General features: G+C 45.5%; 2 protein-coding genes across 3 annotated transcripts in view; one reads left to right on the forward strand and one right to left on the reverse strand.

Moving 5' to 3' along the window:
* The window catches only part of VSIR (V-set immunoregulatory receptor), a 50620-nt gene extending 39336 nt beyond the window's left edge, over positions 1-11284 (forward strand). For both annotated transcript variants that reach the window (XM_054034017.1, XM_054034016.1), the window contains 2 exons: positions 5253-5440; positions 6617-11284. In XM_054034017.1, coding sequence (XP_053889992.1) covers positions 5253-5440; positions 6617-6654 — 226 coding nt within the window. In that variant the 3' untranslated portion in view covers positions 6655-11284. The remainder of the gene's footprint in view (positions 1-5252; positions 5441-6616) is intronic.
* Positions 1-26818, reverse strand: part of CDH23 (cadherin related 23) — a 516293-nt gene that overhangs the window by 96739 nt on the left and 392736 nt on the right. Inside the window, exons 33-36 of the mRNA XM_054034015.1 lie at positions 23189-23338; positions 21570-21698; positions 20368-20496; positions 18157-18384 (exon numbers count right to left, since the gene is read on the reverse strand). Coding sequence (XP_053889990.1) covers positions 18157-18384; positions 20368-20496; positions 21570-21698; positions 23189-23338 — 636 coding nt within the window. The remainder of the gene's footprint in view (positions 1-18156; positions 18385-20367; positions 20497-21569; positions 21699-23188; positions 23339-26818) is intronic.

Genomic DNA, 26818 nt, shown 5'->3' on the forward strand with positions numbered 1-26818 from the left:
TCCTGGCTTTTCATTTTGAACTGTGGTAGCTTGGGGACAGCATTCTCCACCCCCAATCTCCTAAATGCAGAATTCTCCAACTACCCGTCATCTGGCCCCGTGCCAGATTTCTTACTTTTTCATTTTAAAAGTCTCACCAACTTAGCCAGACAGGCCTTGACTAAAAGGCTAAACCTGTTGCCTGCCCTGTTGAGCTGTTTCAAGCAGTAACTGAAACTGGCAGGATAAATCAGAAACTGAAATAAGAATGCAAATTAACCTTGGTTTTGTTTATTGACCTTAAAATAAACAACACCTCTCATAGTGGAGGAAACGTCAGGAGGAAACATTTAAACAAAAATTAAACACTTATGTAACCCACATACCTGGGTGTGGTGTTTTGTCCTATCTAGTAGCGCCAGAGCACTTAGAGAGAGAGATAAAATGAGTCTGCTCTACAGCCTTGGCTAACAGTCAGTTGATTTTTAGCTCATGCAGTAGGGGCTCATGCACTAAGCTCCAAAAGTCCCAGGTTCGATCCTGCCCGCTGACAACGGGGTCTGTTGGTGTTACACTTAGTTGGCCTGTAATCCTCTGTAGCTGTCTTGATTGTTAGTAAGTGCCGAAATGCAGTCAGCTAATCACAGCACAAGACACTCTAGGGAGCTACATGCTTTCTTTCTTCCAAAGGGATAGCATCGCATGCGGAAGGAACTGAAAAGCAGCTTAGGGTTGAGGTTGATATTGGGGGTACTTTTAGCAATCACAAGCGTGATGAAAAGAGATGCAAATTGGAACTGATGAAATATGACATTCCATTTAGTCAGTGACGGCAAGGGAGGGTTAAAATTACTATTTTCCTTCTCTCCTGGTCTGCAAAAGAAAATTAATTTATTTACAAATTTCTCCCCGTGTTTCAGTGTTTTATTACACTGTATTTGTAGGGGCTCCCCTATCCCACTCTTTCAGGTATTATAAACTGCCCTCATTTATAATACCAGTAATTGCAAGAACTGTTCAGCTGCATTTCCTGGTTGCTGATGATGTTCTGGTAGCTTGTGTTAGCATTTTATATTGCTAGAAAGAGACATCAGAGCCCTTATAAATATATTATACCTAATCTAGGGCCAACTAGAGCTTCATGATTGTGATTATGCTGCATGCTATGGTCCTTTGGAACTTTTCATTATCAGTGGAATTAGAATTCATATCCTGGTGCTCCAAAGACTCAGGCTCCCACAACTTGAGCTCAAGAAAAATCTCCTTTACCTGTTAGCAGTGTTGGGTCCATGACAAACATAATATAGAGTTTAAATTCCAGCCAGCCGGGGTAGGGTATCTCAGGATGTACCTACACTGTAGCGCTGCCTACTAACTAGTGTGGCGCTGCAGGCACTCCCTGCCTCAGTTTCCCTTCTCTCAAGGACACAACTCCACACAGTCCAAAATGGGGTAAGACAAAATTCTCCTGCTGAGGTTCTACTTTATTAAATACAAATCAACTTGAAATAAAGTCTTTCGCATTGGTCTCAGGGACATGCTCAGCCTTCCTCTTTAGGACCTGTATTTCTGGAAGATCCTCTCCATTAGGAGAGTTTCTCTCTCTATAAGCACCAGCAAACAAGGCGCTAGCAACCCCGTGACATACCTTCCGCCAGCAAAGCCAACCTATACCGAAATGTAGGCTCAACAATGGCTAATGGTTTGTCATGTTCTCCAGTCAGGGGAAACTTTCTGTTTAGAAGCAATTAGGAAATCTATTAAATCCTTGACAATGTTTTTGTCCCGCTCTGTAAAATATAACATCATCAGGACTTGGTTGTAAGCACCTCATGCAGTGATCATATTCCTCCATAGTTCTCGGCATGTCATAGTTCACCAAATGCTGTACCCCCTGAAAGCCTGATACCCCAGCTGCTTCTGGTATGATCCACAACACAAAGCTTTCACCACAGTTGAACTGACTTAAGGCTACTATTTGGTCTCTTGGGGGAGCTTCCCTGGATACAAACACAAGCACAGCCATCGGGATTAAAAATAGCTCTATCCAAGTCCCATTTCCTTTCAGGGCTTCCAGCCTCTAAGGACTGGACCCTTTTTCCTACAGTTCTTAACAATCCACTCAGCAGCACGCATTTCTGCTATTCCGGGACCTACAGTAGCTTTTGAATGACGTTCTGCACCATAGCACTATCTGAGTCTCCCTTTTTTCTTGGGGTGAACCCTTCTTTTTAGTGGGGTCTGGCTGGGGGTTGGCCTTGCAGCTGCTGTACCTTCTTGCTCAATCCATTATCCTATAGTAGTGGCCTCACGCCACACGATTCCAGCTCTTTATCCTTAGTCAAGATGGACCTCAACCCCAGCTGGATCTTAAGCAGGTTCTGGACTTAGTCAGCTGCCTCTGCAGCAGCAAATACCGCTGTTCTGCAGTCTCATTTTCAACTTTGAGGCAAATCAGCTGCTGCTGCTCCCGCTTCATAGCTTGCACTATGATCCTTCCCCCTGAGGAGCACATCTGTTCCAGCGCCTCCCATTCTTCAGCCATCTGTGCCTGCACTTCGAGGATTCCTATCAGCAGTAACAGCCTTCTCCTCCAGCTCACTCCAGTCCTTTACTAGAGAGGTCTGCTGTGTAGCTGAGAGGGCAACTGGCATTACTGAAGCTTCTGTTGTGTTTTGGATCTCAGGGTTTGTGCCACAGGACACCAATCCATTGTCAAACAGTTGACTGCTCCTCTTGGAAGGTCTTTCTGGAGGCCGTGCTTGTCAGTCAGGTCCTTTGTATCAATACAAGCCTCCCTATAATTGATTTCTATGCTCTCCATCTTATTGCATGTCTCTATATGGGCTTCAGCACCCTGGTCCTGCACTCCTACAATCCCCAGCCAGTTTTCCCTGCAAACCAGCTTCTTCTGCCAGGGTGTGTAAGGCTACTGCCTCAATGGCCAGTTCCTGGAGCTCACTAGTCAGTCTCCAGCTCCTTTTCCATCTTAGTAACCTGCTGCTCCAAGGTATGCTTGCCATTCTCTAGCTCCAGTTTCTGTTTCAAGTGTTCCCACATTGCTCTGCTCAAAGAGAGGGTTGGTCTCACCTGTTCCTGTATTTCTATTTCAATATGTTTTCTACTTATCTATGTAGTATGTAGAGCATTCCCTCTCCAAAATAAGCGGATATTCCAACTCCTGTTGGTCTGTCTTTTAGGTTGAAGACTTCTTTTTCAAGGTTTTGATTTAGCTCGACACTTTCGCCTATCTTCTCATCCTCCATCTGTTCCACCTGGATATGGAGACTCAGTTTCTGGTGTTTGGCTTCCTGCAGTAACTCCTGCATTATCCACAGTCGAGCTCCCAGGTCTGCCAGTTCATCCATTGGCTCCTTTTTGGCTGTCCAGAGTCACTTTTCAAGATGACTTAGAGCTCTGTCACTTCCTTCTGCGAGTGCCAAGTGTTGCCTTTGCCAGGGAGAGGAATCTTTCTCTCACTGGTCAGCCTTACCCATTTGCTCAGCCATGGTTGCTTTGCCCTTTCAAGCTCTGCTTCTATTGGCCTGGTTTCTTTCTACTGTATGATCAGCCCCATCTGTAGCTTGAGAGTGTTTCCCACCTCATTTCTTGAATTTGGGCCTCCTAACTCTTTGTACAGCCATCCAATTCCTGGTAGATATCTATCACCTGGACCTGTAGTTTATTGTATTGTTTAACAGTCACATCATGGCTCTTGTTGCCTCTATTTCCCTGGCCCTCCAGATTATTTGAGTCAAGTTCCATATTTTTTCTGGGCTGCTCAACCCCAGAATCCTGTCATCCTTTAGGGCAGCTAGTTGGATCCCCCCTTGATTGGAACTCCTGCTTCCTGGGCCTGCCCTGGTTCTTTTATTTAAGTTCCTCAAGCTCTCACCCTCTGGGGTTAAGAGTCATGTAAGGGAATCTCTCCTAACTAATGGCAACGGTGAAACCCACAGCCTCCCACCTTTAATTTTACACCCATTTGCCTATTCTTGTAGGGTATTGCTTCTTCATAATTATAGTCCATCCACCCAAAGCAGACATTTTTAGCAGAGCAACACCATTCTATGTACCTGTTCTCTCCACAGCCAAAACAGACTGGCCTTGTGGTATTACTCTTCCTTGCCCCAACTGGGTCCCCACAGTCCTTTGTTGAGATGTCACAATAGTCCTGGTCCCAGCAGTTCTTGGCAGGGTATCTTTGATAGCCTGGCTCTCCCTGTTTCCTCTGGTGCTCAGAGGAATCAGGCCACCCTTATAATCATTGTTCATATAGGAGAAAACCCATCCTGCATGCCCCACTTCTTCACAGTCAATACATATAGCTGGTCGAGCCTGTGCCTCAGTCCTGTACGGCGATTGACTCTTTCCCATCAAGGAACCTCCTTGACAGGTCTCTGCTGCTGCTTGGGCACTCCTAAAAACTGGAGCTGGAACTCCCACAGCTATGGCAGCCCCTCTATATGCTGATGAGGGAGGATCAAAATCTCACAGCCAAGGCAGGTGTTTACACTGTGCTGCTCAGTCATCCCTCGTTGATGGGGGGGGGGGTTTGTGTCTCGGAATCCCACTCTGGCACCTGTTGTTGTAGGGCCTGCCCTGTAGCACCCCCTGCTGTCCTAGTGCTGCAAGTATGCATTGCCTCAGTACTGGCCCCTTGTTTCTCTCTTTGGGCTCAGGGGTGTGTGCATAGCCCTCCTCCTTGGGACCTGTGGTCTCTGGAAGCTCCTGTCCATTGGGAGAATTTCTCTAAAAGCACCTCACTGGAACTGAGCCGTGATAGCCTTTTATGAGGCCCAGGTGCTCATTATTCAATTAAATTCCTAAATGGACTAATTCCCTTTAAATTTGATGATCATGGTAACCTGGGCCCGGACTCCCCTTAAAGATGCCAGTGACCCCCTGACAAGGGTTACATCACTTCTCATTATAATGTTTTTATTGAGATCCTGCCTCCTTCAGAAACCAGGTTTTCCGCCAGCAAGATCCCACGCCTGTGCTTGTATCACATCACAGTTATTTGCTGTACAAAACAATGGTGGCATTACAGGGGAAAAACCAGGTGCTAGGAAGCAAGCCCTAGAAAAACGATACAGGACAAATACAGGAGAGACCCACCAGCTTATGTTTAAGTCAGATACATAGGAACTTCCATACTAAGAACAATAAATGCTACTGTTAGAATGGAAGAAAGTCTATAATTCTGGAGTTCTCCATGGGTGAGAGAGAAAGAGGGAGACCGAGGACTGACATTGTATTTTCTCCTGCAGTAATGCTCAAGGCATTGAAAACCCTGTCTTTGAGGCGGTTCCATCCCCAAATACAGAGTCCAGGCCCAAGCCGCAGATGACATACATGGCCAGCCGCCAGCAGTCAGAATCGGGCCGACACCTTCTCTCAGAACCAAACACTCCGCTGTCTCCTCCAGGCACAGGGGATTGTTTCTTCCCAACACTGGGTAAGTGTCCATTTTACAAAACTATTTCCTTGGTTAACCCGAGCTAAAGCTGTCATGGCAGAGGCACCGGCCAGCCAGCCATTGAAGAAGGACATGAGAAAGGAAAAGAGGCAGAAAGGAAGGGGAGTGATCCCTTGTTAAATATTCAGTTTCAATCTAACCTCTCACTTAACATGAAATGTACAGTCTTGTGACTTTGGGGAGGGGGAAAAACACTGCATCTCTGCTGTAGTGTCTCATTTTATACCTACTGGGCCTAATTTTGGTCTCAGTTACAAAAGCATAGACATGGAGTCATTCCACTTAATCCAATAAAGTTATTCCAGATTTACGCTGATGTCTGTGAAACCTGAATTTGACCTACTGACCTTCACTCATAGTTATTTGGTGTCTCGAGAAATTGCTGATACAAACCAATAAATAAATAAATAAATCTTTGGTTTGGAGGTGGACAGGGGATCTTGACAAGATCTCAGCTTTTGGGGGAAAGAAACACAGCTGTGGCACGATTGGCTCTTTTTGTTTGTCCTGCAGCATGGGGTAATGATGAGGTTTGCCCTTCATACAGGAATTTTTCTTTCATACAGGGGGTTCTCACCAGCCGGTGAGTCTCTGAAGTGCTCGAGTTCCAGGTGTGGGCTAGCAATGTTAAATTGGTGGACACACTTGTCAGTCCATTATCCCTGCCCTCAGAGTATCCCCATATTAATCTCCCAAAGCTGGCCTGATATTTCACCCTGTTACTACTGATACAGTAGTTGCTGTTACAAGTAGAGAAAGCTAATTCAACTCAATACCAGCTAGAGAAAAAAAAATCCTGCCAGTTGCCCTAAGAAATGTTGCCTCTAGGAGATTTAAAATTGTGAGCCATGGAACAGTAGGGACTGACCCAAAGCCCAGTGAAGTCAATGGAAGTCTTTCCATTAACTCCAACAATGTGCTTTGGGTCAGGCCCTTAGTTCCCTTTCCCTGCCACCTTTGCACCTGGCGACATTTGGCTGAATCATTCTGCAAACGGCAATGTATACCTCCAGCAGCTCGAATCTTCTAGAGACTTGTCTATAGGGGGGAAGAATTTTCTGTTAAGCACATAAAACCACAGCTACAGAGGAGCCCAGTGAGCTCCACATCCATAAATAACCTCCAAAAATTAACAGATTTGTCTCTCCTTTTCAGAGCCTGTTCCTGATTCTCCAAATTCCATGAAAGTATAAAACTGCTGAAGAAGAACAACTTTCACTATATTTGTTGTCAGCAATATGGAAGAAGCTTTGGCTATTGCTGAAGCAAAGGCTTTATAGGCAAGGCCACTTCTGAGCGGGAAAAATGACCGACACTTTCTCTAGCATTCAGTGCTTCCCCTGGCACCTCAAATTCATCGCTGCGCTCATCTTCCTTAGAAAGTTTCTCAAGAAAAAAAAAAAACAAGAAAGAAAGAAAAAAGATCACCACAACTGTTGAAACTCTTGCTGGTTTTTCTTCACTGCACAAGGAAGCTTACAATTTAATGACCAATACATTGCTAAACTCATTGTTGGTGTGCAGTTCCCCACACCATGCTTATTTACAACACTGGCACCTAGAGCAGACATAAGAAGATGACTTATTAAACTGGAGGGAGAGGCTGAACAAAAAAAGAAGCCTTAAAAACTGAACTGGAGTGAGAGAACCACTCTCCACATTCCAAATGCCCCGCCCCAATGGAAATTTGTGAAGAGGAAAACAAGTTCCTCTTCAATGGGTTTAGATTTTTGCTACCTATTTTCTTAGAGATGTATGTGTACATATATATATTATTATTTTGCCTGCACTGTTTGATGTCATTGCATAGAAACTATATGGTGTGTTTATAACTTGTGTCCCTTTATGAAAAGATGTATGACGGGAAGATTTGTAAGAAAAATGATATCAGCTGCCAGCTACAATATCTAAAGAATAAGGAGTCAGTCAGGAATAAAAATCTGGCTTAAGTCATGGAGTTTGGATCTGGATTCAAATCGAGATCCAAACTTTTCAAAAATCCAGGAAAGTGTGGGGAATCACTGCTCTGATTCAGTCCTATTGTAGAGATGGACCTGAGCTGTGGAGTTTGGACCTAGATTCAGATTCCAACTTGCCTGAAGTCCAAGTGGGTGGGAATCTGGTTTTCTAGTCTGAGCCCATCTCTATTAGAAATGTGGCAAACATCTCATAGAGAGCCTGAGTCAGAGAGAGACCAACCACACCAGTAAACATTTCAAGTGGTTTAATTTATTAGCATGGTTTAATCTGTGTTATGTTCCTCTGTTTTCATAGCCATGTTAGAGAATCCACGCCCCCTGTTTGGGAACAACTTTTGAAATGCTTTATCCACATGCTATCATGGGAGAAAATAGTATTTTCTGCCATCGCTCAGATACGCTCATCTGGGACTATCTGAGTGACCACACCAAATATCCATAGGCAGAGTACCTCAGAAACTCTGCAAGCATTTACTGTCTCAGAATTGTCTCCAGTGGGATTGCCAGGAGAACTAACACTCCGTGCTCGATAATACACTCCAGTTAGAGGCGTGCCCATGAGAACCAACTTGAATTAAAGTAATGTGTGTTCAGCAGAGGTCTCATGAAGGGGGTCAGATGACTATTGGCAGGTCATAAAATGATTTTAAAAGTGGCAGTCATGATGCAAATCACGATAACCATTTTCAGATTTGTTACTCTGAGTTCCTTTACATGGCTGAAAAAGGTACAATGTGGAAAGAGCTAAGGAGATTTGAGAAACAGAGAGAACACTATGGAAAAAAATAGTTTTTGTTCAAGGGTCACCTGCCCTGTTTGGCGTAGATGTACAATAAGAATACATGAGTCTCAATGAAACCATAACATATATAACCTTTCTGTAAATGACCCAGCTTTGTGAGAGTTTCAAGCAAGGTACAGACTGGTCATGGAAAGAATATACACTGCCAAGCATGAATGAAGCCCTGACTTTGATTGCTGGGCCATGATGGCTGCATAGATAAGAGGCAGTCAGCGCCACCCGGGATCCAATCCTCTCCCATCGTCTCGCTCATATTCCCTCAGATGGGACGGCATGTCAGTTATTCTATCACACTCTAATGATGCCAGCTTGGAACTATGCAACCAAAGAGTCACCATCAGTAGACTGAGGCAGCCCCTCAGCATGAACAAATCCTAGGTGGAGGGGAGGGGCGGGCAGAAGGGAATGGAAAAAGGTCTTGTCCTACTGTGGGAATCACACCAACAATAGTTTTTAATGTAGCCAAGAAGAATTTTTGATGCTTTCATTCTGAGGCTAGTTTTTCAGCTGGTTCAGAACTCATCCATCTCTATTTGAGAGTCACTCCAGCTGGCAGCTTGGGTCTCAGCCTGGGAGCAGAATATTTAATTTTCGTACTTTAAAAAAAAATCATAGGCATTGATGAAAAATAATCAAGATTTTGATGCTTTAAAAAAACAACCCTCCCTCCCCCAGCTGTAACAATTTTTTTTTAAATGAACCCTTTCCAGGTGATGGGTCTGCGATATGCACTAGAGGCTCATGGCAAAGGATGATGGGAGGCAAGACGGGGCCCATTTGGTACTTTGTAAAGTTTAGAAACTTCTTTAAACCATGGAGAAAGACATGCAGCTTGGAACTGAGCTTCCCCCTATGCCTTTCATACTATGAGGAAGGTGGAAAAGTAGAGTGGGAACCATCTGTTTAAAAGCATATTTTACATTTTGTTGCCAAGAGATTCCCCTCGGCAGCCTTCCTCAGTGTCCTCCAGTCCAGAGGAATGCCAGGGAGTCTCCATCTCCCACCTAGACCCTATCCTCCCTGCCATCTAGCACAGAGAAGCAGGTCATAGGAGGGAAACTTCTTAGGAGTGTCTGCTCCCTGACACCCTCAGATGCCATCTATAGGCTGGGGTGAAGATGACCAGAGGGAAAACGGAGTTCCAGTAATATCATAACATGTAATTTACACAAAACACCACCAAAATACAGAACACAAATAGTGTTCCTGAAATGATTCCAAAATCAGCAACATGACTCCCACAGCGTCTGATGTCACACCCAACTGACTCCCATGTCAGAGTCGCACAGCTACCGCTTACCAGCAGACATTAAAAATAAAAAAAAAATTCTAAAAAGTCATGTAGAGAAGAGAATATGCTCCTGGGTAGATTTCCAGCCTACTGACAAGTCTGGAAAAGTTTAGGCCTGATAGCTACTTGTTGTGATGATTGTGTCATTATTGTGACTCATTGGTTGTCATGGTGTGTGGGCTGGCTCCAGGCCATTAGGAATCCAGCTACTGTGCCAGTTGTGTTTTATCTCGCCTTATGTTAGATACGTATCCTGAGATGACCCTGACTAGAACCGGTGTAGCTGACTACCTTATCTGTGCAGCCATCACAGCCCAGCAGTCATCATAACAACCTGGGATGAGCAAAACGTCTCTTCAACACTCCAAATATATATCAGGATAAAATCTTGTGGCAGAAACTGCTACCTAAGGGTTTGATTAATTTCAGAAAAAAATCTCAGATAATGTAAATAGACTGAAACTATAAGGCCTGTTACTAGTACATCATGGTACACCACAGCAAAAAGATGCTCCTGAACCACATTGTCTCTCTCTGCCCATCTGAGAAGCTGCAGCCTTTCAGAACTTACACAGTCCTTCTCTTTGTTAACAGGGTGATACTTGATGGTACATGGCTAGGGGCAAAATCTGCTAATTCCTTTAGCGGGCTCGTCTTAGAGGTACTGTACCCCATGTAAAGATGCCCATTGAGGAAACCTGAAAATCTGTGTGAAAGCTGAAATCTTCTACTGATTAGCAAAATTCTCTGCATGATCATCACCAGTGTTGTGGATCCCATAGCATGGGGACATCAGCATGACAAGTGTATACATATCTGATCTGGGGATCTATTTGCTTAATGGGTCCATTCCTGTGTCAGCTGTTAACTGCTTCCCTGCTGAGCAGTGCACTGGATAATTCTGAGAAACAAGCCCTTGCATGGTTAGAGATTTAAAAAAAGAAGCAAACGAGAAGCCATGAGAACACAGAGGCCTGGCGCAAACCAGCTGCCACTCGTCCCAAAAGTTACAAAATAACCTCCTGATTGCAGAAGGTATCCAGCTGTGTGCTCCCATCCACTGACTTGCTCCCACTCAAAATTCAATTCAAAGGATTTCACTAGCTATCTAAATTCCCAACTCTCCTCCTCGCCACCAAAAATAAAAATAAAGTAAAAACTCTCTGGGGGCCTAAGTCCCTTTGGTTCATATGGCCATGCAAGCTAGCCCCATTTCTCTGACGTGACTTCATGCTCCATTTAATAAAGGGCTCAGGATGGGGTTGAAAGGGCCAATTCCCGTCTTCCGTGAGGTTCTGCTAATCATTCCAGAGCAAGAGGCTAGAAGAGCAGAGCATGTGAGAAGCATGCAAAGGCATGATAATGTCTCTGCCTTCAAAAGGAAGACTTGAGCCTGATGGGAACAATGCGCGACTAAAGAACTGTGTGTCAGATCTGGAAAAGTGGCTCTCGATACTGCTTTTTAATTTTGATATTCTTTATTTAAAAAAAAACAACAACCAACCAACCTCCTTCTCTCCATGGCCAGCATAAAATGCTCACATTGTCTGTCCCCTGAGACCACTGATAGCAGGATGGCATGTTTTGAGACTGAAGGGGGGTGAAGAGAGTAAAACTAAGGGAACGGTATAGGGGATAATCAACTGCTTTAGGCTATTTGTACATTCTGATTGCTGTGAAATTTTCTCCAGATTTGTATGCATTTGTTTATAAAAATACTGATTGATGATACAATAAAGTTTTATTGGAAATATTGTTCTCTTATGTAACAGAAAGGGATTCACAAACAATAGCTCAAAATCTAGCCAGCTGCAGGGAAGGAGAGGCCAATGACATCAAATATCAGGGGCTACGAAGATGACGGCAAGGTAATTAACAGCGCTGGGATGATGCTATGTGAGCTGGGCAAGCAGAAGGAAGAATGGAGTGGGAACCGGGAAGAGACAAGCTCCAAGTTGCCAGGGCACAGTGGCCTGCATGGCAAAACCAAAGTTCTTTTGCTGGAATAGTTTTTCTTTATCGTCTTAGATCATTTCCAGAAATGACAAGTCTTTAGCCAGAACTGTACAAGACCGTCCCCCCTTTCTGTATGGGGCTCTGTTGCACACTTGTAGCCTGGTGGAAAACTGTATTGGGGTGCTACAAACCATGTTACAACCAGGACAGCAGACTAAGTGGAATAATCTCCTCTTAATGGAACCACCCCTTTCCACTCCGCACCTCACCCAACATCTATCTTAATTTAAAAATCCACTGCCCTGATTCTGCAACAACTGTGCTAAGTGTGTAGGGAGGAGGGCGGAAGAGAAGTGCTGCCATACTTCCTTTATTCTGTTTCCTCTTTTGTTTTTGAACATGTTTTTGCATTGTGGTTTTCCTGTTTTCAGCCTGCTAAGTCTTCTTTGTAGCCCTGACTGGTCTCCAGCCATTTTCCTTTCTGCAATCACTCGGACAAGGAGTGGAGACTTCAGAAAGATGGCACTGACAGTATCCCCTTCTCTCTGTTGCACAGGGACATGGCCTCAGGACTGGCCTTACGAGTGGGCAACCGCCCAGGGTGCCGCGGTCAGGGGGGTGCCATCCAAGTGCCGCAAGCTGGCGGGCCTGGGCTGCCAGAGCGGGGGTGAGTGCGAGTGAACCTGGGGCTGGAGGCCCTGGCCAGCCGGGAAGGGGGCAAGTGATGCTGCCTGGAGCTGGCAGCCTGTCAGGGAGTCACAGGCAGCATGGTTCACCCCCTGCAGAGCAAGTGGGCCAGCCCCTGGATCCCCCCTTCCCACGGGCACGGGTGATGGCTGCATACCCACTCTCCTCCTGCTAGGTGATCAGGGGGTGTATGATCAGAGGAGCCCAAAGGCTCAGAGACGCCTCCCTGTGCAGCCTGACCAGGCTCCGGAGCCAGGAGCTGGTCCTTGCACCCTGCGCCCCATGTTGCTATTCTCAAACTCAAAGAAAGGGCACCAAAATACAAGTTTGTCCAGGGAGCCATTTTCTCTTAAGGCTGGCCCTGCAATATCTCAGCGCTCCACTAAGGAAGATTTCAGCACAATGGCAACAGCAATGTGCTCTTCCTGTGACTGGCAAAGGACACAGCCCATTTTTGCAGTAAGGGAGACTAATGAAAGTGGCAACAGCTGTGAGCCCTTCCCGCGACTGTTGCTGGGGCACAGGGACCCTGTACTTCTAGCAAGGGGCATTGCATTAAGATGGCACCAGCACTGTGCCCCTCCATCCGAGTGGCAATGGAGCATAGATACTAACACCTCACTTTCCCAATGTGGGAAATGACATCAAAGAAAGAGCTTCCCTGTTGTCCCGCATGTCTCCCTAACCCTCCCATGGCAAGGGCTCGGTATTACCCCAACTCCCTTCTATGGCATGGTATCGGTTTCCCCTCCCCCTCTGCAATTCCCTCTTTCCCAGCACCACTTTCCCCTGCTGTGGGTCCCTGCTCCCCTCAGTCCCTGTTTTCCTCTGCCCCAACTCAGGGACCCTGATTCCATGTCCACCAACCCACCCACTTGCTACTGCCTCCTTCATCACCACCACTGCCCTTCACCTCCACCATCACCTTTGTTCCCCATCCACCTACTTCCCCCTCTCTGAGTCCCTGCTTTCCCCTCTGCCCTCAGCTCCACTTCCCCCATACCAGGTTCCTGCTTCCACCAGCACCAACTACCCCCTAACTCTCTCCAGTCCCCTCTGGGTTCCTGCATCCTTTGCCCCAACCCCTTTGGCCTTGTTGATTCCTCCTAATCCCCACTCTGCCTGCTTCCCCCGCCAGGTTCCTACTTCTCTCCCCACTCCACTCTATAGTAAGAAAGACACTATAGAAAATTAGCATTTCTGCATTTCTGAAGATATACAAGTGCAAAAAACAAACTTTCTGTAAAGAACCCTGCCAACAGTGGCTGAGCTCACACCAAGATGGGGCGAATCAGGGGATACGGCATAAAGAAATGCACAAGGACATTTTAACCATTGCTTGCACACATTCTACTTTCAGCCCATTAGCAGCATAAGCAATGAGCTGGGAAAACTGTGCAAACAAATACAGGCTGCTTCTCCACACAAATAAAAGGAGCAAGCAGATTTTAGAGAGCATGAACGCAGACATTAAGTTATTAATACCAGCGCTAAAGCACTAGATGTGATTTGATATCAAAGGTTGCTTTCAGGGCATTTTTACAAAACTAAGTTGTTACTAGGCAATTTAAGAAAGTGGAAGCATGGAATAGGATAGAAGTTTGACTCACTGAGTTCTGCACTCTGTAATTGTAAGGAAAATCCACCCAGAGAGGGGCAGCAGGGAGTTGCTTACACACACCACCATCCCCATGGGAACAAACAATGCACTTGCAAATAGAAAGGGGGCAAATGAGAAATAAAGAAGGGGAAAAATTGGTTACATGCAACAGCTCTAGCTATCCACTATGTCTTGCAGCGATGTTTACTATCCCAGTCCCAGGCCTCTACAGGTATGTCTACATTGCATTGTAAACCTGGGCTCAGACTCAGTTTTAGTCCAAACCCCCGACCATCCACACACAAATCATCTGACTCGGATCCACAAGGTGCTTTACTTTGTTGCCTGAACAGGGTTACTATGTTCCACGCCAAGATTCTAAACCAGATTCACTGGAGACTTACTGCAAGTTGGCTTCTGAAATTGAAGCTACCGAAATGAAAAGTGAAAGAAGTACAGCTCCACCTATTATTTTATCTCTGACTTGACCAGGAAAGGGTGTAGGGCAGGGGTGGGCAAACTTTTTGGCCCAAGGGCCACATCAGGGTTGCGAAATGGTATGGAGGGTCAGGTAGGGAAGGCTGTGCCTCCCCAAACAGCCTTGCCCCCCCATCCACCCCCACCCACTTCCTGCTCCCTGACTGCCCCCCTGAGAACCTCCGACCCATTCAACCCCACCACCCCCGCTCCTTGTCCCCTGACTGTCCCCTCCCAGGACCCCCTACCCCTAACCGCCCCCGGGATCCCAACCCCTGTTCCCTGTCCCCTGACTGCCCCAAACCCTATCCACACCCCTGCCCCCTGACAGGCCCCCCCCCCGGGACTCCCATGCCTATCCAACCCCCTCTGCTCCCCATCCCCTGACTGCTCCGTCCCAGCCAACCGCCCCCTGCTTTCTGTCCCCTGGCTGCCCCCCAGGACCCTCTGCCCCTTATCCAATCCCCCTGCTCCCCACCCCTTTACCATGCCACTCAGAGAAGCAGGAGCTTGCAGCCCCACTGCCCGGCCGGAGCCAGCCACGCTGCCGCGCTGCCCGGCAGGAGCGGCGGGCCAGAGCGCTGGCAGTGCAGCAAGCTGAGGCTGCAGGGGAGGGGGACAGCCGGGGAGGGGCCGGGGTTAGCTTCCTTGGCCGGGAACTCAAGGGCCAGGCAGGACAGTCTTGTGGCTGGATGTGGCCTGTGGGCCGTAGTTTGCCCACCTTGGTATAGGGGTTGGGCAGAGAATGAAAACTCAAGCAGGCAGATCCTCAGCCTCACAAGAACTTTTTATTTCTATTTTTTTATGCTTTCAGAGAGGTTAAATTAAGGCCACTGCTGTCCCATGCCCTAGGGTCACCAGTCAAAATCATCATCCAATGCTAGTCAAAGAGAGGGATGGCTGCTGTGACTATTGTCCTTGGGTGTGTCCTGGGAAGCCCTTCCCGTGTGAAATAATTTGTTGTCTTACTTGTCCTTAGCACATCCCCATAGCAACACCGTTTCTGCCAGAACTGTTTTGCTACCTCCATGCACAGCATTCCTCGTTATAAATGCTTGTACCAGTGCATTCTGGGACTCCTGAAGCATCTATCCCACAGGGCCCAACATAGTCACTGTGCTTTGGCATCCAGTGCTTTAGGCATCCTGTACCCTTTGTGAAGAAAGTGCAGATTCAGCTGAACTTCAGCTAACAACCTTTTTCAGACATTGCAACCACTTGATACAACCCTCATTAGCAATGGGTTTGATAGATAGACAGACTTGTCAAATGCCTGGGATCGAAAGCTGGTCTAAATGCAAGTCATGGTGCAAGTGTTGCAAACTCACAATGTTCATGCTTGTTGCAACATTTCCTCCAAAAGTAGAACAGGCTTCTGCACCTCCAAGAGTTTCACAAATACCTGCGAGAGATGGTATGAGATAACAGGAGATGGGGCCACAGAAAGAAAGAAGCTTGTTAGTTTTTCTCTGTGGGTTTGAAGGTGTGATCCTGAAGAATACTTGTTTACTAAAAGTGTCTAAGTGAATGAATTCAGTATAAACATCTAAAAACCAGAGTGATCAGCCAGAGGAAGAGATACCATGTGACAGAGCCCACTCTTAAGGATCAGGTCCAGGGAAGGAAGGAAAGTGAAAATATTTATAGCAAAATAATATTTTTTTATTTCCCATTGACAAATATTAGTTTATCAATGTGTCTTAGTATGTCCATTTGTTAGCCAAATGGGCTCGTTTCCCCCTGGAGCTGCCCAATTACCCCAAGGAGGCACGGGAGTCGAGAAGACGGCTTCAAGTTCTTTATTGATCAGTCAGCTGAGCGGGTGTCCCCCTCGACTCATGCCAGAGGGAGGAGCACACCTTACAAGCGTAGAGCAAGCCTTTTTATACCCAGTAACAAATGACTTAACGTGCATACATTCTGCTGACCTAGGGAATTTTTAAATTCCCTTTTAGGGGTATATAGAATACATCTGTTGGGGCCGTAAATAGGATACATTTGTTGAGCCTCTTTGATTGATTGTCTTGCTATATGTTCATATATGGGAAAGGGAGTTTATGGCCATGGGGAACAGCTGAAATAATAGGCGAGTATTTGGCCTTTGTTCTAACACATTTGATATTGTGGTCTAACAATCTGGGCTCATCTAACGTTTCTTCCACAAGGGGAAAGTATCAGATACAGGGGCGCACACACACACACATACAAATATACAACTTGTCATGCACCAATCAAAAGCTAAGGTACTGCAAATGGTAAAAGTGGCTTTGGGATTTAAAATTTGTCACTGGTAGTATATTTTCTTGATTCCCACAACCTGGCAGCCTCTCTTTTGCTAGAAACAAATGGAATTAGCCACCAATGAGTACTCTTATATATGTGCTGGAAATGGACAGGTATGAGAATGACATGCAAACATTCTGCAACAATCTGGACACTGGAATGTAAAAATATGACTTCGCATGTAGAATAACCACAGCTGGTGTGTGTTAATCCTTTAGAGAGTGCCTCCTGGGTAGGAGTTATGATAGCTTGGGAAACCTAATGTATATTAATTTGCATCAGGATGATTATTATTCTGCGTGTATTTTAACCACCGTACAAGCACCTGGAGGTAGGGAAATACCCTGTATGTCTAAACTGAAATAAATAAAATAACATGGTTCTTAACTCTCTTCTGCTGTTGATTCTCACGGCTTATGGTGGTCTCCAAACTTGGAAACTTGCTTCCTACTACCAAGCAGAAATGAGACTGATGAACAAAATGGCATTAGGATAGTTCTGCTAATAGACCATGGCTGTCAGCTGCTGGGTTACTGATTCTGAGTTATGTGTTGCAGTCTGTGAGGCAGACAAACTATATGTTTTTTAAGAGAGTCCAATGCCCACTCCTGTCCCTAGTGGTTCTGCACAGTGGAGACAAGCAAGACTAAAAGCTCTGGGTAGACGGAGCCCTGCATGTCTGACAGAGCACAAACTGTGCTTGTGGAGCAGGATGACCCCTGTAGTGGCTGGCACACCGGGGACTTTGCTTGTGTTTTTAGTACTCACAAGGAGGAGGTAAACAATTCAAGGCTTATTCTGGAACCATGCCAGAACAGATTTATAAAAGGTAAAAAGCAGCAACACCAGGGTATGCTGGGAGACTGAATGATGATGTTGCAGCTGTGTGCTGACAGTACTCAGTAGATTCGGTTTTGAAAGCTCCACATGAGGAGTAACTTACATGAGGACTCTGGCCACACACAGAGAACTGCTGCTCTGCCTGAGATGAGATGAGCTGAAACTCCCCACTGCAAATACAGTGCAGAAAGCATTTACCTTTGTCAAGAGGTTCATCACTGTGCTTCTCCAGAAAGGACACCCAGAGGGCTTTTGGGGTCGCTGAGTCAGATGGCTCATTTGGCAGATCCTGAGCTTGAATACTAATGTCAACTCGCCCCCCCCCCCCACTCCACCCCTTCTCTAATAGTCATACATACAGGAAGCAAAAGGCTGTTGTGACTCAGGACTGCGTAGGAGGGAGACCTCATTTTGCTTCAGGTTTGAGTTCTAATATGCATATCACTACTGGTGAGGTGAATCTTTACTGAATGCTTTAACTCCCTGTTTATTGACTGGGTAAATCGCGGAAATGAAAATAACCACCATGAAGTGGGTGCGCTGTGGGCTATTAGGGGTAGCCAGCTATTAGGGAGGAGGAACTATTTACACTTAAACTTGTATTTACCCACACTGATCAATATCCACAAAATAAGCTCCTGTTTTCAGCGCTGGATACAGATATGCACCCTCTTACCCATACAGTTTCTCAGGGGTAACCTCGTGAACAAACAGCACTTCCCAATCAATTCCAAGTGCATTTCCATACACAATTGTAAGAGCCCCTCCACCAGCACTTACTGAAAGGGATGGGTTGCCCTCATCCTCCACGGTGACAACCAGCCGGTAGAACCTCTGCTGCTCACGGTCTGGAGGGGATGGGCGGGTGGCGATTTCCCCAGTGACTCGGTCCATGCGGAAGATGAGATCTTCATTCCCCTGGGTGATGTAGTAGGAAAGGACGCTGTTGAGCCCAACGTCCCTGTCGGTTGCTCGCACCTGAGCCACAGCGGTGCCTCCACCAACATTCTGGAGATCCATGGGGGGAAAGAGAATGGAAAGAAAGAAAAGTCAGCTTCCGGCACAGACTCATCTGAACAAAAAGGTTCACAGCGAAACAACTCTCAGCAGTACCCACCAACACAGTGAATGGGGTAAGACTCCTTCCAGCATTTTCATTGTAAATCTCCAGGTACCTAAGCTGTACAGCTCTACGCTAGGTGAAAACTTGACAAACAGAGAGTCAGCTTGAGGGAAATTGGACAATGTTCTCAATATTTTTCCATGGTACCTACCAGGCCTGGAGATCAAAGCTCTCTGGGGAAGATAGAGCATGAACAGGTGAAGTACAGTTCTCCCCACATCACTCTGCCTATGTGCTTCAACCTCAACTTGCAAGGATTATCTCTAGGGCTGAAATATTAGTTCAGTTACCAGATCAATCCAGGAATGCTGCTGAGACATGCCAGCAAAGGTGATAATTACTTTACTGCCACTCGTGATTGTGGTTTTTCCAGTGTAGGAAGCGAGACCACGACCACCAGCTCATTTCATACAGACCTGAAGAGCTGTCAGATGGAAACCACATTTTGCCACTATCTGTTCAGCTGAGAGTTAAACCGCTGAGCTGGCAAGGAAAGGCTTCGTACCTTGTTACAAATCCTCAACTTTGTACGACTCTAACTAAAAAATAACTTTTAAAATGAAATTTCACATTGTGTCATTTCATAACTTGAGCCATTTACAAAACAAACCAGCCTGTAAGGACAGTGCCCATGGGACTGCCCAGGCGCGTCCCACCAATCACACAAAATGGCTTCAGTTGGCTGGAATAGCACTGAACACATTTTGCTCTGGCCCATGCTTGCCCTGAAGCCATGTGCAGCTGAACAGATGTTGAGCCTGTTGTCAGCAATGGGTAACTCTTCTAGGGTAGCTCAAGCCAAACAAAAGGCAAAGCCAAGCAGCTGATTTCCCAGGGCCAGTGGTACAAATGATTCAGATACAAATTAAATAGAGAAGAGTGTTCGGATAAACGATTATGTTTAATTCAAAGCTATAAATTAGATACACCATGCAGCTATAACAAGGTGTCACAGGCTACACACACATTATTCGTATTTTATTTTTCATAATCACATTAGGATACTCCAGTTCTTAGGAAATAAGTTTCCTTTTTCCTGCTTGGTTGCGTTTTATTGCTTAATTACCAAACTTTCAGAGACTGTTTCCCAATAGCAATTCATATTCTGGGGAGGCAATTCTCTTTAATTACATGTGATTTTCTGGAAGTTTCATCAGCCCGTTAGGTCATTCAGTTTTTCCTGGCAGTTGTATGATTCCACTTAATGAGCAGGACAATGGGTTTAAAACATCCTCCAAAGAATTTTGTTCCAAATGAAGTTATCCATGTCTCTTGTTCAGAGGAATCAGGAATTGGTGTGCTGTTTTCCGGAGGAAATTGTTTGAAAACATGGTCCCTTTTGGCAGATCAGCACGGATCTCAGCATACACTGGGACAAGAGTCTGAGAGTCCGATTCCAGGCTAGGTCCAAGCTCAGAATGACACCTGAGAGGGGTGAAGAGGGCTGCGGGCCACCTTTTGCCTCCTGGATCCTATAGGTGGCTAGGGACTGGACAAGTCCCTGTGGTAAGTTAGAGCCACCCCAGAGACTGCTCTATAATTTATGCTGCCCCCAACGGCTCCCTGTGGAGCTGTCCATTAGCCAAGAACAAGAAGAGTGCATTGTGCTTGGGTCATGCCTCCTCTGATAAGTACCTATGCTGAGGGCTGCAAGAGAGGTAGCAGAGCCATGCAGCTGGCTCTATACCACTGAGGAATCCTACTGATACTGACAATATTCCCCAGTGAGAAGATCCACTGGCTTTACAGCCCCTAGGCTGGATTCCCAGGAAATCAGCATACAGCGCTGCAGCGGGTCCTGTGTGCAGGCATGTTTCATTTGGGGGGGGGGGGGAGACTCTGTTATATAAGGCAGCAGAAATGCTTACCTCATTAACACTAACATTGTATCCAAAGGGATTCCCAATGATTGGTGGGTTATCGTTGACATCCAGGATATTAACTCTTAGGGTGTGCTCTTTTCTCCGAGGCGGGACTCCGCTGTCAGATGCCTGGATCTGCAGTGAAGCATAATGGTTACATCTGGGCAGAAGCTTTTTTTTTTGGTCAAATCTCATTGAAAAAAAAGACACCTATAGTGCCACGAAACCAAAAAATATTCCATAAATAGGCACTGCCCAAAGGTCAGATCCAAAATTTAAGTTTTGCATTAAAAGAAAAAGTTTTAACAAAATCTAAGAGCAATAAAAACAGTGTAACCAATTAAAAAGAAACTGAATTTTTAAAATTATATGATTTTTAAGAACTCTTCTTCCATTGCTCCAACAAACCTTTGCAGCTGTCTCTGTTTAGCATAAAAAAAAAAAGCACCGAAACACCATTTCTCCCCCTTTGATTCCCCTTTTACATGATGGTGCTCCTTAAAATACTTGGAGAATCACCTTGTAAGGCTATCAAATGTGTCTATATATTTTTGTTTCTAATGTACAGCCCTCTCTAGCTAGCTCCAAGCAGAGGAACCGTGGCTATCACCTGGGGAGAGGATGAGAGAACAAACATGTGACAGATGTCATTTCTTAATGCACTGTAAGGCACTCAGATATTGTGATGATATGCACATTATAAGAACCCATACAAACTAGAATAGGATGTTAACATTGCTGCTGTGGTACAATTTTGCACCTCTACCTGGAGCGCCAGCTGTTAAAATACTGAGCTGTACATAACTATATAATATTACAAACCAGCCAATTTTGTGACAATCAAAATATATGCTGTACCACCATCTATTCAGCAATGCACAGCATTGTGTCATTACACACACACACACACACACACACACAGATGTGTAATACTTTGCATAAAATAAGCAGCACATGCAGGGAAACTATCATATTTTTGGTGTGGAAAATTTTCCAATGATTTGTACAACCAGCCACAGCTGCAGCATCACTGCAGCATCACATGAATGACAGTCAGAAACTACAGGCAGTCAAACTTCACTCATTAAAGGCAACATTTGGACCATCTAGATGGGTAATGAGTTTCTGTATCTTGACTGTTTGCCTTGTCCAGTGAATGGTGCATATTGCAGAAAATGCAGCTAAGATGGTGGAAAACTCCAGGTTACCTTTAAGGTGTAGTGATCCAGCAGTTCTCTATCCAATGGCCTTCTCACAAACACCTCTCCATAGGTATTGTTGCTGGTGCGGATCTCAAAGATGTTACCTATATTTCCTGATGTCAGAGAAAAGGTCACCTGCAAGAAGGAAATAAATAATGGGAAGTGAGGGGAAGTGAGGAGCAGTGAGGTTAGGGAAGGGGAAAGAAAAGGGAGAGAGAAACAGTCATTACAAAGTGACTAGTTCTTATTAAACCTGGCTCCTGCTTGCCCTTGTGCTGAAAATCTAACACAACAGTCTGTCTCTCTCTCTCTCTCTCTCTCTCTCTCTATTTTGTACATGTTCTGCTGGTTTCGCGTGGGAACCTGAAAGAGTTCAGAAAAATAGCTCTTAGAAACATTAACCAAATGTCTAACGCCAATCCAGGTTCCAGTTCAGACGTTGTGAGAGTTCTCAATTTGAGAACGTTCTTATTCCATGTGAATTGATTTGCTCATCTCTACTCTGTTTGAACAGATGTTCCAGGTTTCTGCATAATTGAGGCTGTCACTGAGGCATATAGACACAGGACCAAATTGATATTATTTTATAATTATAAGAATAAATACTTTATTTATTTATTAGCAGTAGCACCTAGTGTGTGCTATATGCTTTCCAAACACAAAAGAAAGATGGTCACGCCTTGGAAGACCTCAGTCTCAAGAAAGGAACTCTCTGACTTCAATAGGCTTAGAATGTGGTAAATGGGAAGTAACATCTGAATTCAGCAGAGTTACTCTGGAAATACACTGCAAAGGATTAGGTTGATTAATTTTGAGTAAGAAACTCACTGGAATCTCACAGCATCTAGTTAATTGTTCCAGCAGATTAAAGGAAGTAACAAAGTGGACAGAGCTTCCTGTTTTAATTTTGATAGAAATTCCCTGCTGTCCACTGTGAGGATAGAAAAAACAACATCTCCCCACTCCCCCCCCAGACACACACATTTTCAGGCCCACTGTTGCACATGGCAGCTATCACAGCATCTTGGTTCTGAGGGGAACGCTTAATATGTCCTTCCTCTGACACCCTTCACAGTCACCAAAGCAGCCCCTACCATTAGTGTTTTTGGCACTATCCGTCCCACACTAAAGAGCAGCCCCATTGCCAAAGATTATGGTGTTCGCGTTCATAAGGGTCTGAGTTCAGTACCCTGATCTTAGAGACCCAGAGCAGGGAGTAGCTGGAAAGGAGCTTGCTGAAGAGGTTCTAGATAAATCTGGCTTGAGAAACACTAATGGGGTCTTGTAGGATTGCCATAAAAAGGTTTAGCTCTTTGGAAATATGGGCAAGGTGTGCAGGAAGCAGACATGCTGAGGTATAAATTAGGAACTCCATCCTCCCCCTTTCTTCATGAAGCTTGTTCCACTGTTGGGCCTGAGTCATTGTCAAAGCATGTATCTGAATTCAGGAGTTCCTATCTGTCAGTCATGTGCTCAGACCAGTAGCTCACAGTGCCTCATAGCTTGAATGGAAATATTCCCTCATAAATTGGAATAAGCAAAATCTGCCTCCTCCACCCCACCCGCTCACCCATCTTCCTTTCTGTAGGTCCCAGTATAGTTTGTAGCTGCATAAGCATTGGTACCTGCCCGTTGCTTCCTGCATCTGGGTCTCTGGCCAAGACTACCGCAATTCGCCTCCCAATGGCACTGTCCTCTGCTACGCTCACCGCAGAATCAGAGGTGATGTCAAACTGTGGGCTGTTGTCATTCTCATCCAGAACGGTGATTGTTACCTGTTGAACATGAGTGCAGAGATTAACAAGAGGCTTTATCAGGAGCATGGCTCTTGATAATTTTCCTGAAGGCAACCGTGCTGGATGGGATAGCCTTTCGGGTGAAACTGAGATATGTGAGGAGTATCTTAAAGATCATAAGCTGGCGTTCCAGTGTTGCCTTCCAATCCCATTGTATTAAATCTCACCAGATGTGCTGACAATGTCAGAAGAACCATAGATTTCAATGAAAGGCGTGGAAACCCAGGCCCTGCTGAGTGGCTGGGGACTCCCCCTTTTCACAATCTTTGGCATGCAGTTAGTGTTAAGTGCATTTGAGAGCTCCTGGAAGGGAGGGACAGACGCACTGACTGCAGGCCCTATGCAATCCTTCCTCACGTGGTGCTGCTGATGGATTTCAAGCTTGACTTACTGAGGGAGCTGGTGCAGTTCAGGGACTCACCTGAGAAGGGATTAACAACCATGAAAATATTACTGTTGTTTAGGAGTATGGACAAATGTCCGCTCCGCTAGGGGTAAGGATGGGACCCATGGCGCTCATTTTACTTTTTGAGTCCAAGGTCTCAAGTGTTGAAAGGCTGCTGCACTAACTCCTTCAAACTTACTGAAGATGTCTAATTCAAACAGGAATTAATTGAGGGAAGTCCTATGGCCTGTGTTATACTGGAGGTCAAAATAGAAGATTATGCTGGTCCCTTCTGGCCTTATAACATATAATGCATGAATCTTCTGCATATGCACGTAAGGTAGACAAGGGAGGGGTGAAGGCTGGCGTGACAGGGGGAAGACAGTGTGGCACTTGAGGGGGTCCCCTCCACTCAGAGCTCTCAGTTTTAACTGGCTAATTAGAAATTGTATAGACCCATCCCAGCAGGGGATGCTCTGCTAGTATTGTGCAGGCCCAGGCCTTTGCTGTTAAACTCATGAGAATTCATAGGCCTTGTCTACACACAAGCTTGCACTGGTTTATTTTGATTTCATTTACACTGGGAAGGATTTGATATAGACTAAATTGACATAAGCCATTTATAAGCTGGCCTGAGTGTTCACACAGAAGTTTGCATCCGTTTAACTAAACTGCTGCAACCTGGGGAAGTTTTGGGTGTGAACAAGCCCAGAGTTTCTTCCTGGGATAATGGATACATTTCTTCCCAGTTAGAGGGGATGATACCCTGGTCCACACAAGATAGAGCCACAATTCTATGGACAGATGGGTTCCATGCCTAAGCTGCAATCTGTGTACCATTCAGCTGTGTCAGGTAAACAGCAATGCAGAGAGACAGGAGGGATGGATACAGAGAAACCTAATACACAAAGCTCCATAAATAAAATCAGTTGTGATTCAGCATTCATATTTATAGATGCAGCACTAAGACACAACAGTAGTAGCAACATCAGCAGGAAAGAGAAGTGTTAGATACAGATGTTGCTTAGCTGTGGTCAACAACTCAAAGAGGAGACAAGCGACAGCCTCTTCTGTGACTAGCCAGAGGAAATGCTGTCATCATGTTCAAAATTAAAAACTTAGACACTATATATAATTGGAGAGAAAGAGAGGAAGAACAGTTTTGTTCCTGAGGCTCTATTTATGGGTGCTAACAGTCCCCAGGTGCAGAGCTAGTCAATGTGATCACGTCCTGGAGGAAACCTGTGGGGTTTTTTTGAGTTTGGGTGACTGTTATTGTTATAGCTAAAAAAGAAGGCAGGAGAGGGGAAAACCCAGTCGGCTCAAGAAGAAAATCTGCAGCTGCTGAGGCAAGCTCCCACTACACAAGGGAGGGTATGTTTCTTGGAAGCTGGCTTACCTTCTTTCCAGACCCTTTAGTAAACTTAATTTACCTTCCTTGTACACCTACTTGGATGGCCACAGAGGGGCCAGATTGCTCAGCTGGTAGAAATCAGGAGAGTTCCTGGACTTCAATGCAGCTATGATGATTTATACCAGCTGAGAATCCGGCCCCAGATGTGTTTTTTAAAATACTCCAACAAAAAACCCAGGTGAAGCGAACATGAAGGCTGTGTTGCTGAGTACTCATGAGTCAGGAGACAGCAAAGTCGAGGCTGCAAGGGTGGGGGAAGAGTAAAGAGGGTTCAAAGGGCCTCCCCCACCCTCTGCACAGAGGCCAGGATTGATCACAGTCCTTGAATTCCCAAAGCACAAGGACTGGGGAACTCGAGTACCAGAAGCAGTCCTAGAAACCTCACAGGAGTGGAGTCGAAAGGGCCAAGGCTCTAGCTCCTCTCCACCCCAGCCTTGGCAGGTGGAGCTGCGCAGGGGCACTGGGAGTACATGCTGTACCTGTTAAAGGATAGAGTAGATGCTATCACTCTGTGTGGTGCCCAGTTCTCCTGGAGCTGCCCCCTATTCAGGACCAGACACAAGTTTTGCACAGCTATCTATGCAGTGACTATCAGAGAGGAAGGCAGGCAGGAGGAAGGAAGGGAGGCATACAGAACTAGGAACAAACACTCTTACCTTCTGTTGGAGGGAAGCAGAATAGGAAAAAAAAAAAAAGAAACAAATACAGTTAACAAATTTTTCCCTTCTCTTTTAAAAACATGGTATGAGCTAAGTGCTTTAGAAAGGCTAGGGAAGGGGAGGTTGGTGGAACCAGAACAGTGCAGGCAGGTGCTGTGCAAACTTCCCCTCCATAGCTTTGCCAGTGCACCTTAATCCACGCCCAGAGCACCCAATTGCTATTCCATCTTGGAACCTCTCCTGAGCAGGGACTGCCAGGCAGATTGCGCTGTGCGAGGTTCCTTTTTGTTGAGCAGCTTTGTGATGTGGAGGCAGGACCCCCGAGGAGAAAGGCAAACACTTCTATCAAAATTCAGATTATTTTATCAGTGTGAAAACCGACCGCACCCCCCCCCCCAACCCCCAACACTTTCTGCAAACCACTGAACATTCCATGGGTAATTCGCTTCACCCCAACCCTGGCCACTTGCTCTAAAACCTCAATCTTCGGACTACAGAATTAACCCAGAAATTACCATGAGCGTGTCTAGAGAGAAAAGAAGCTGACACCCTGACTGCTGGAGGCCAGTATCAATTGCCTGAGCAGACATCATTTTTAAAGGCAACAAATGTACCAAAATTCAAGCTATTGGAGTCCTTTAAACCACAGCATACAATCCTCAAATGATATTCAGTGTCTGATTTAAAACAAAAAGAAGAAAATGAGGAGTTAAAATCTCTAGGTCAGATCCTCAGCTAGTGTAAATCAGCATAACTTCATTACCTTTACACCAAGGACCTGACCTGTAGTTCCAATCCTTAGCTGACCTTTTGTGTTAGGCGTTGTAGCGTATATGACCTACAAGTTGCTTGCAAATCATAAATCTTTGCAACCCCAAGGACAGTGGGGGTATTCAGGAAGGAGTGTCAACCACACAGTTACACTATCAAATATTTTAGACCCCAAATTTTACCTACCTGAAAATTGTTTTAATCTGGTGAGTAATCTCCTCCAAATGCTA

Source organism: Malaclemys terrapin, chromosome 7 (assembly GCF_027887155.1).
Source record: "Malaclemys terrapin pileata isolate rMalTer1 chromosome 7, rMalTer1.hap1, whole genome shotgun sequence".
Lineage (NCBI taxonomy): Eukaryota > Metazoa > Chordata > Testudines > Emydidae > Malaclemys > Malaclemys terrapin.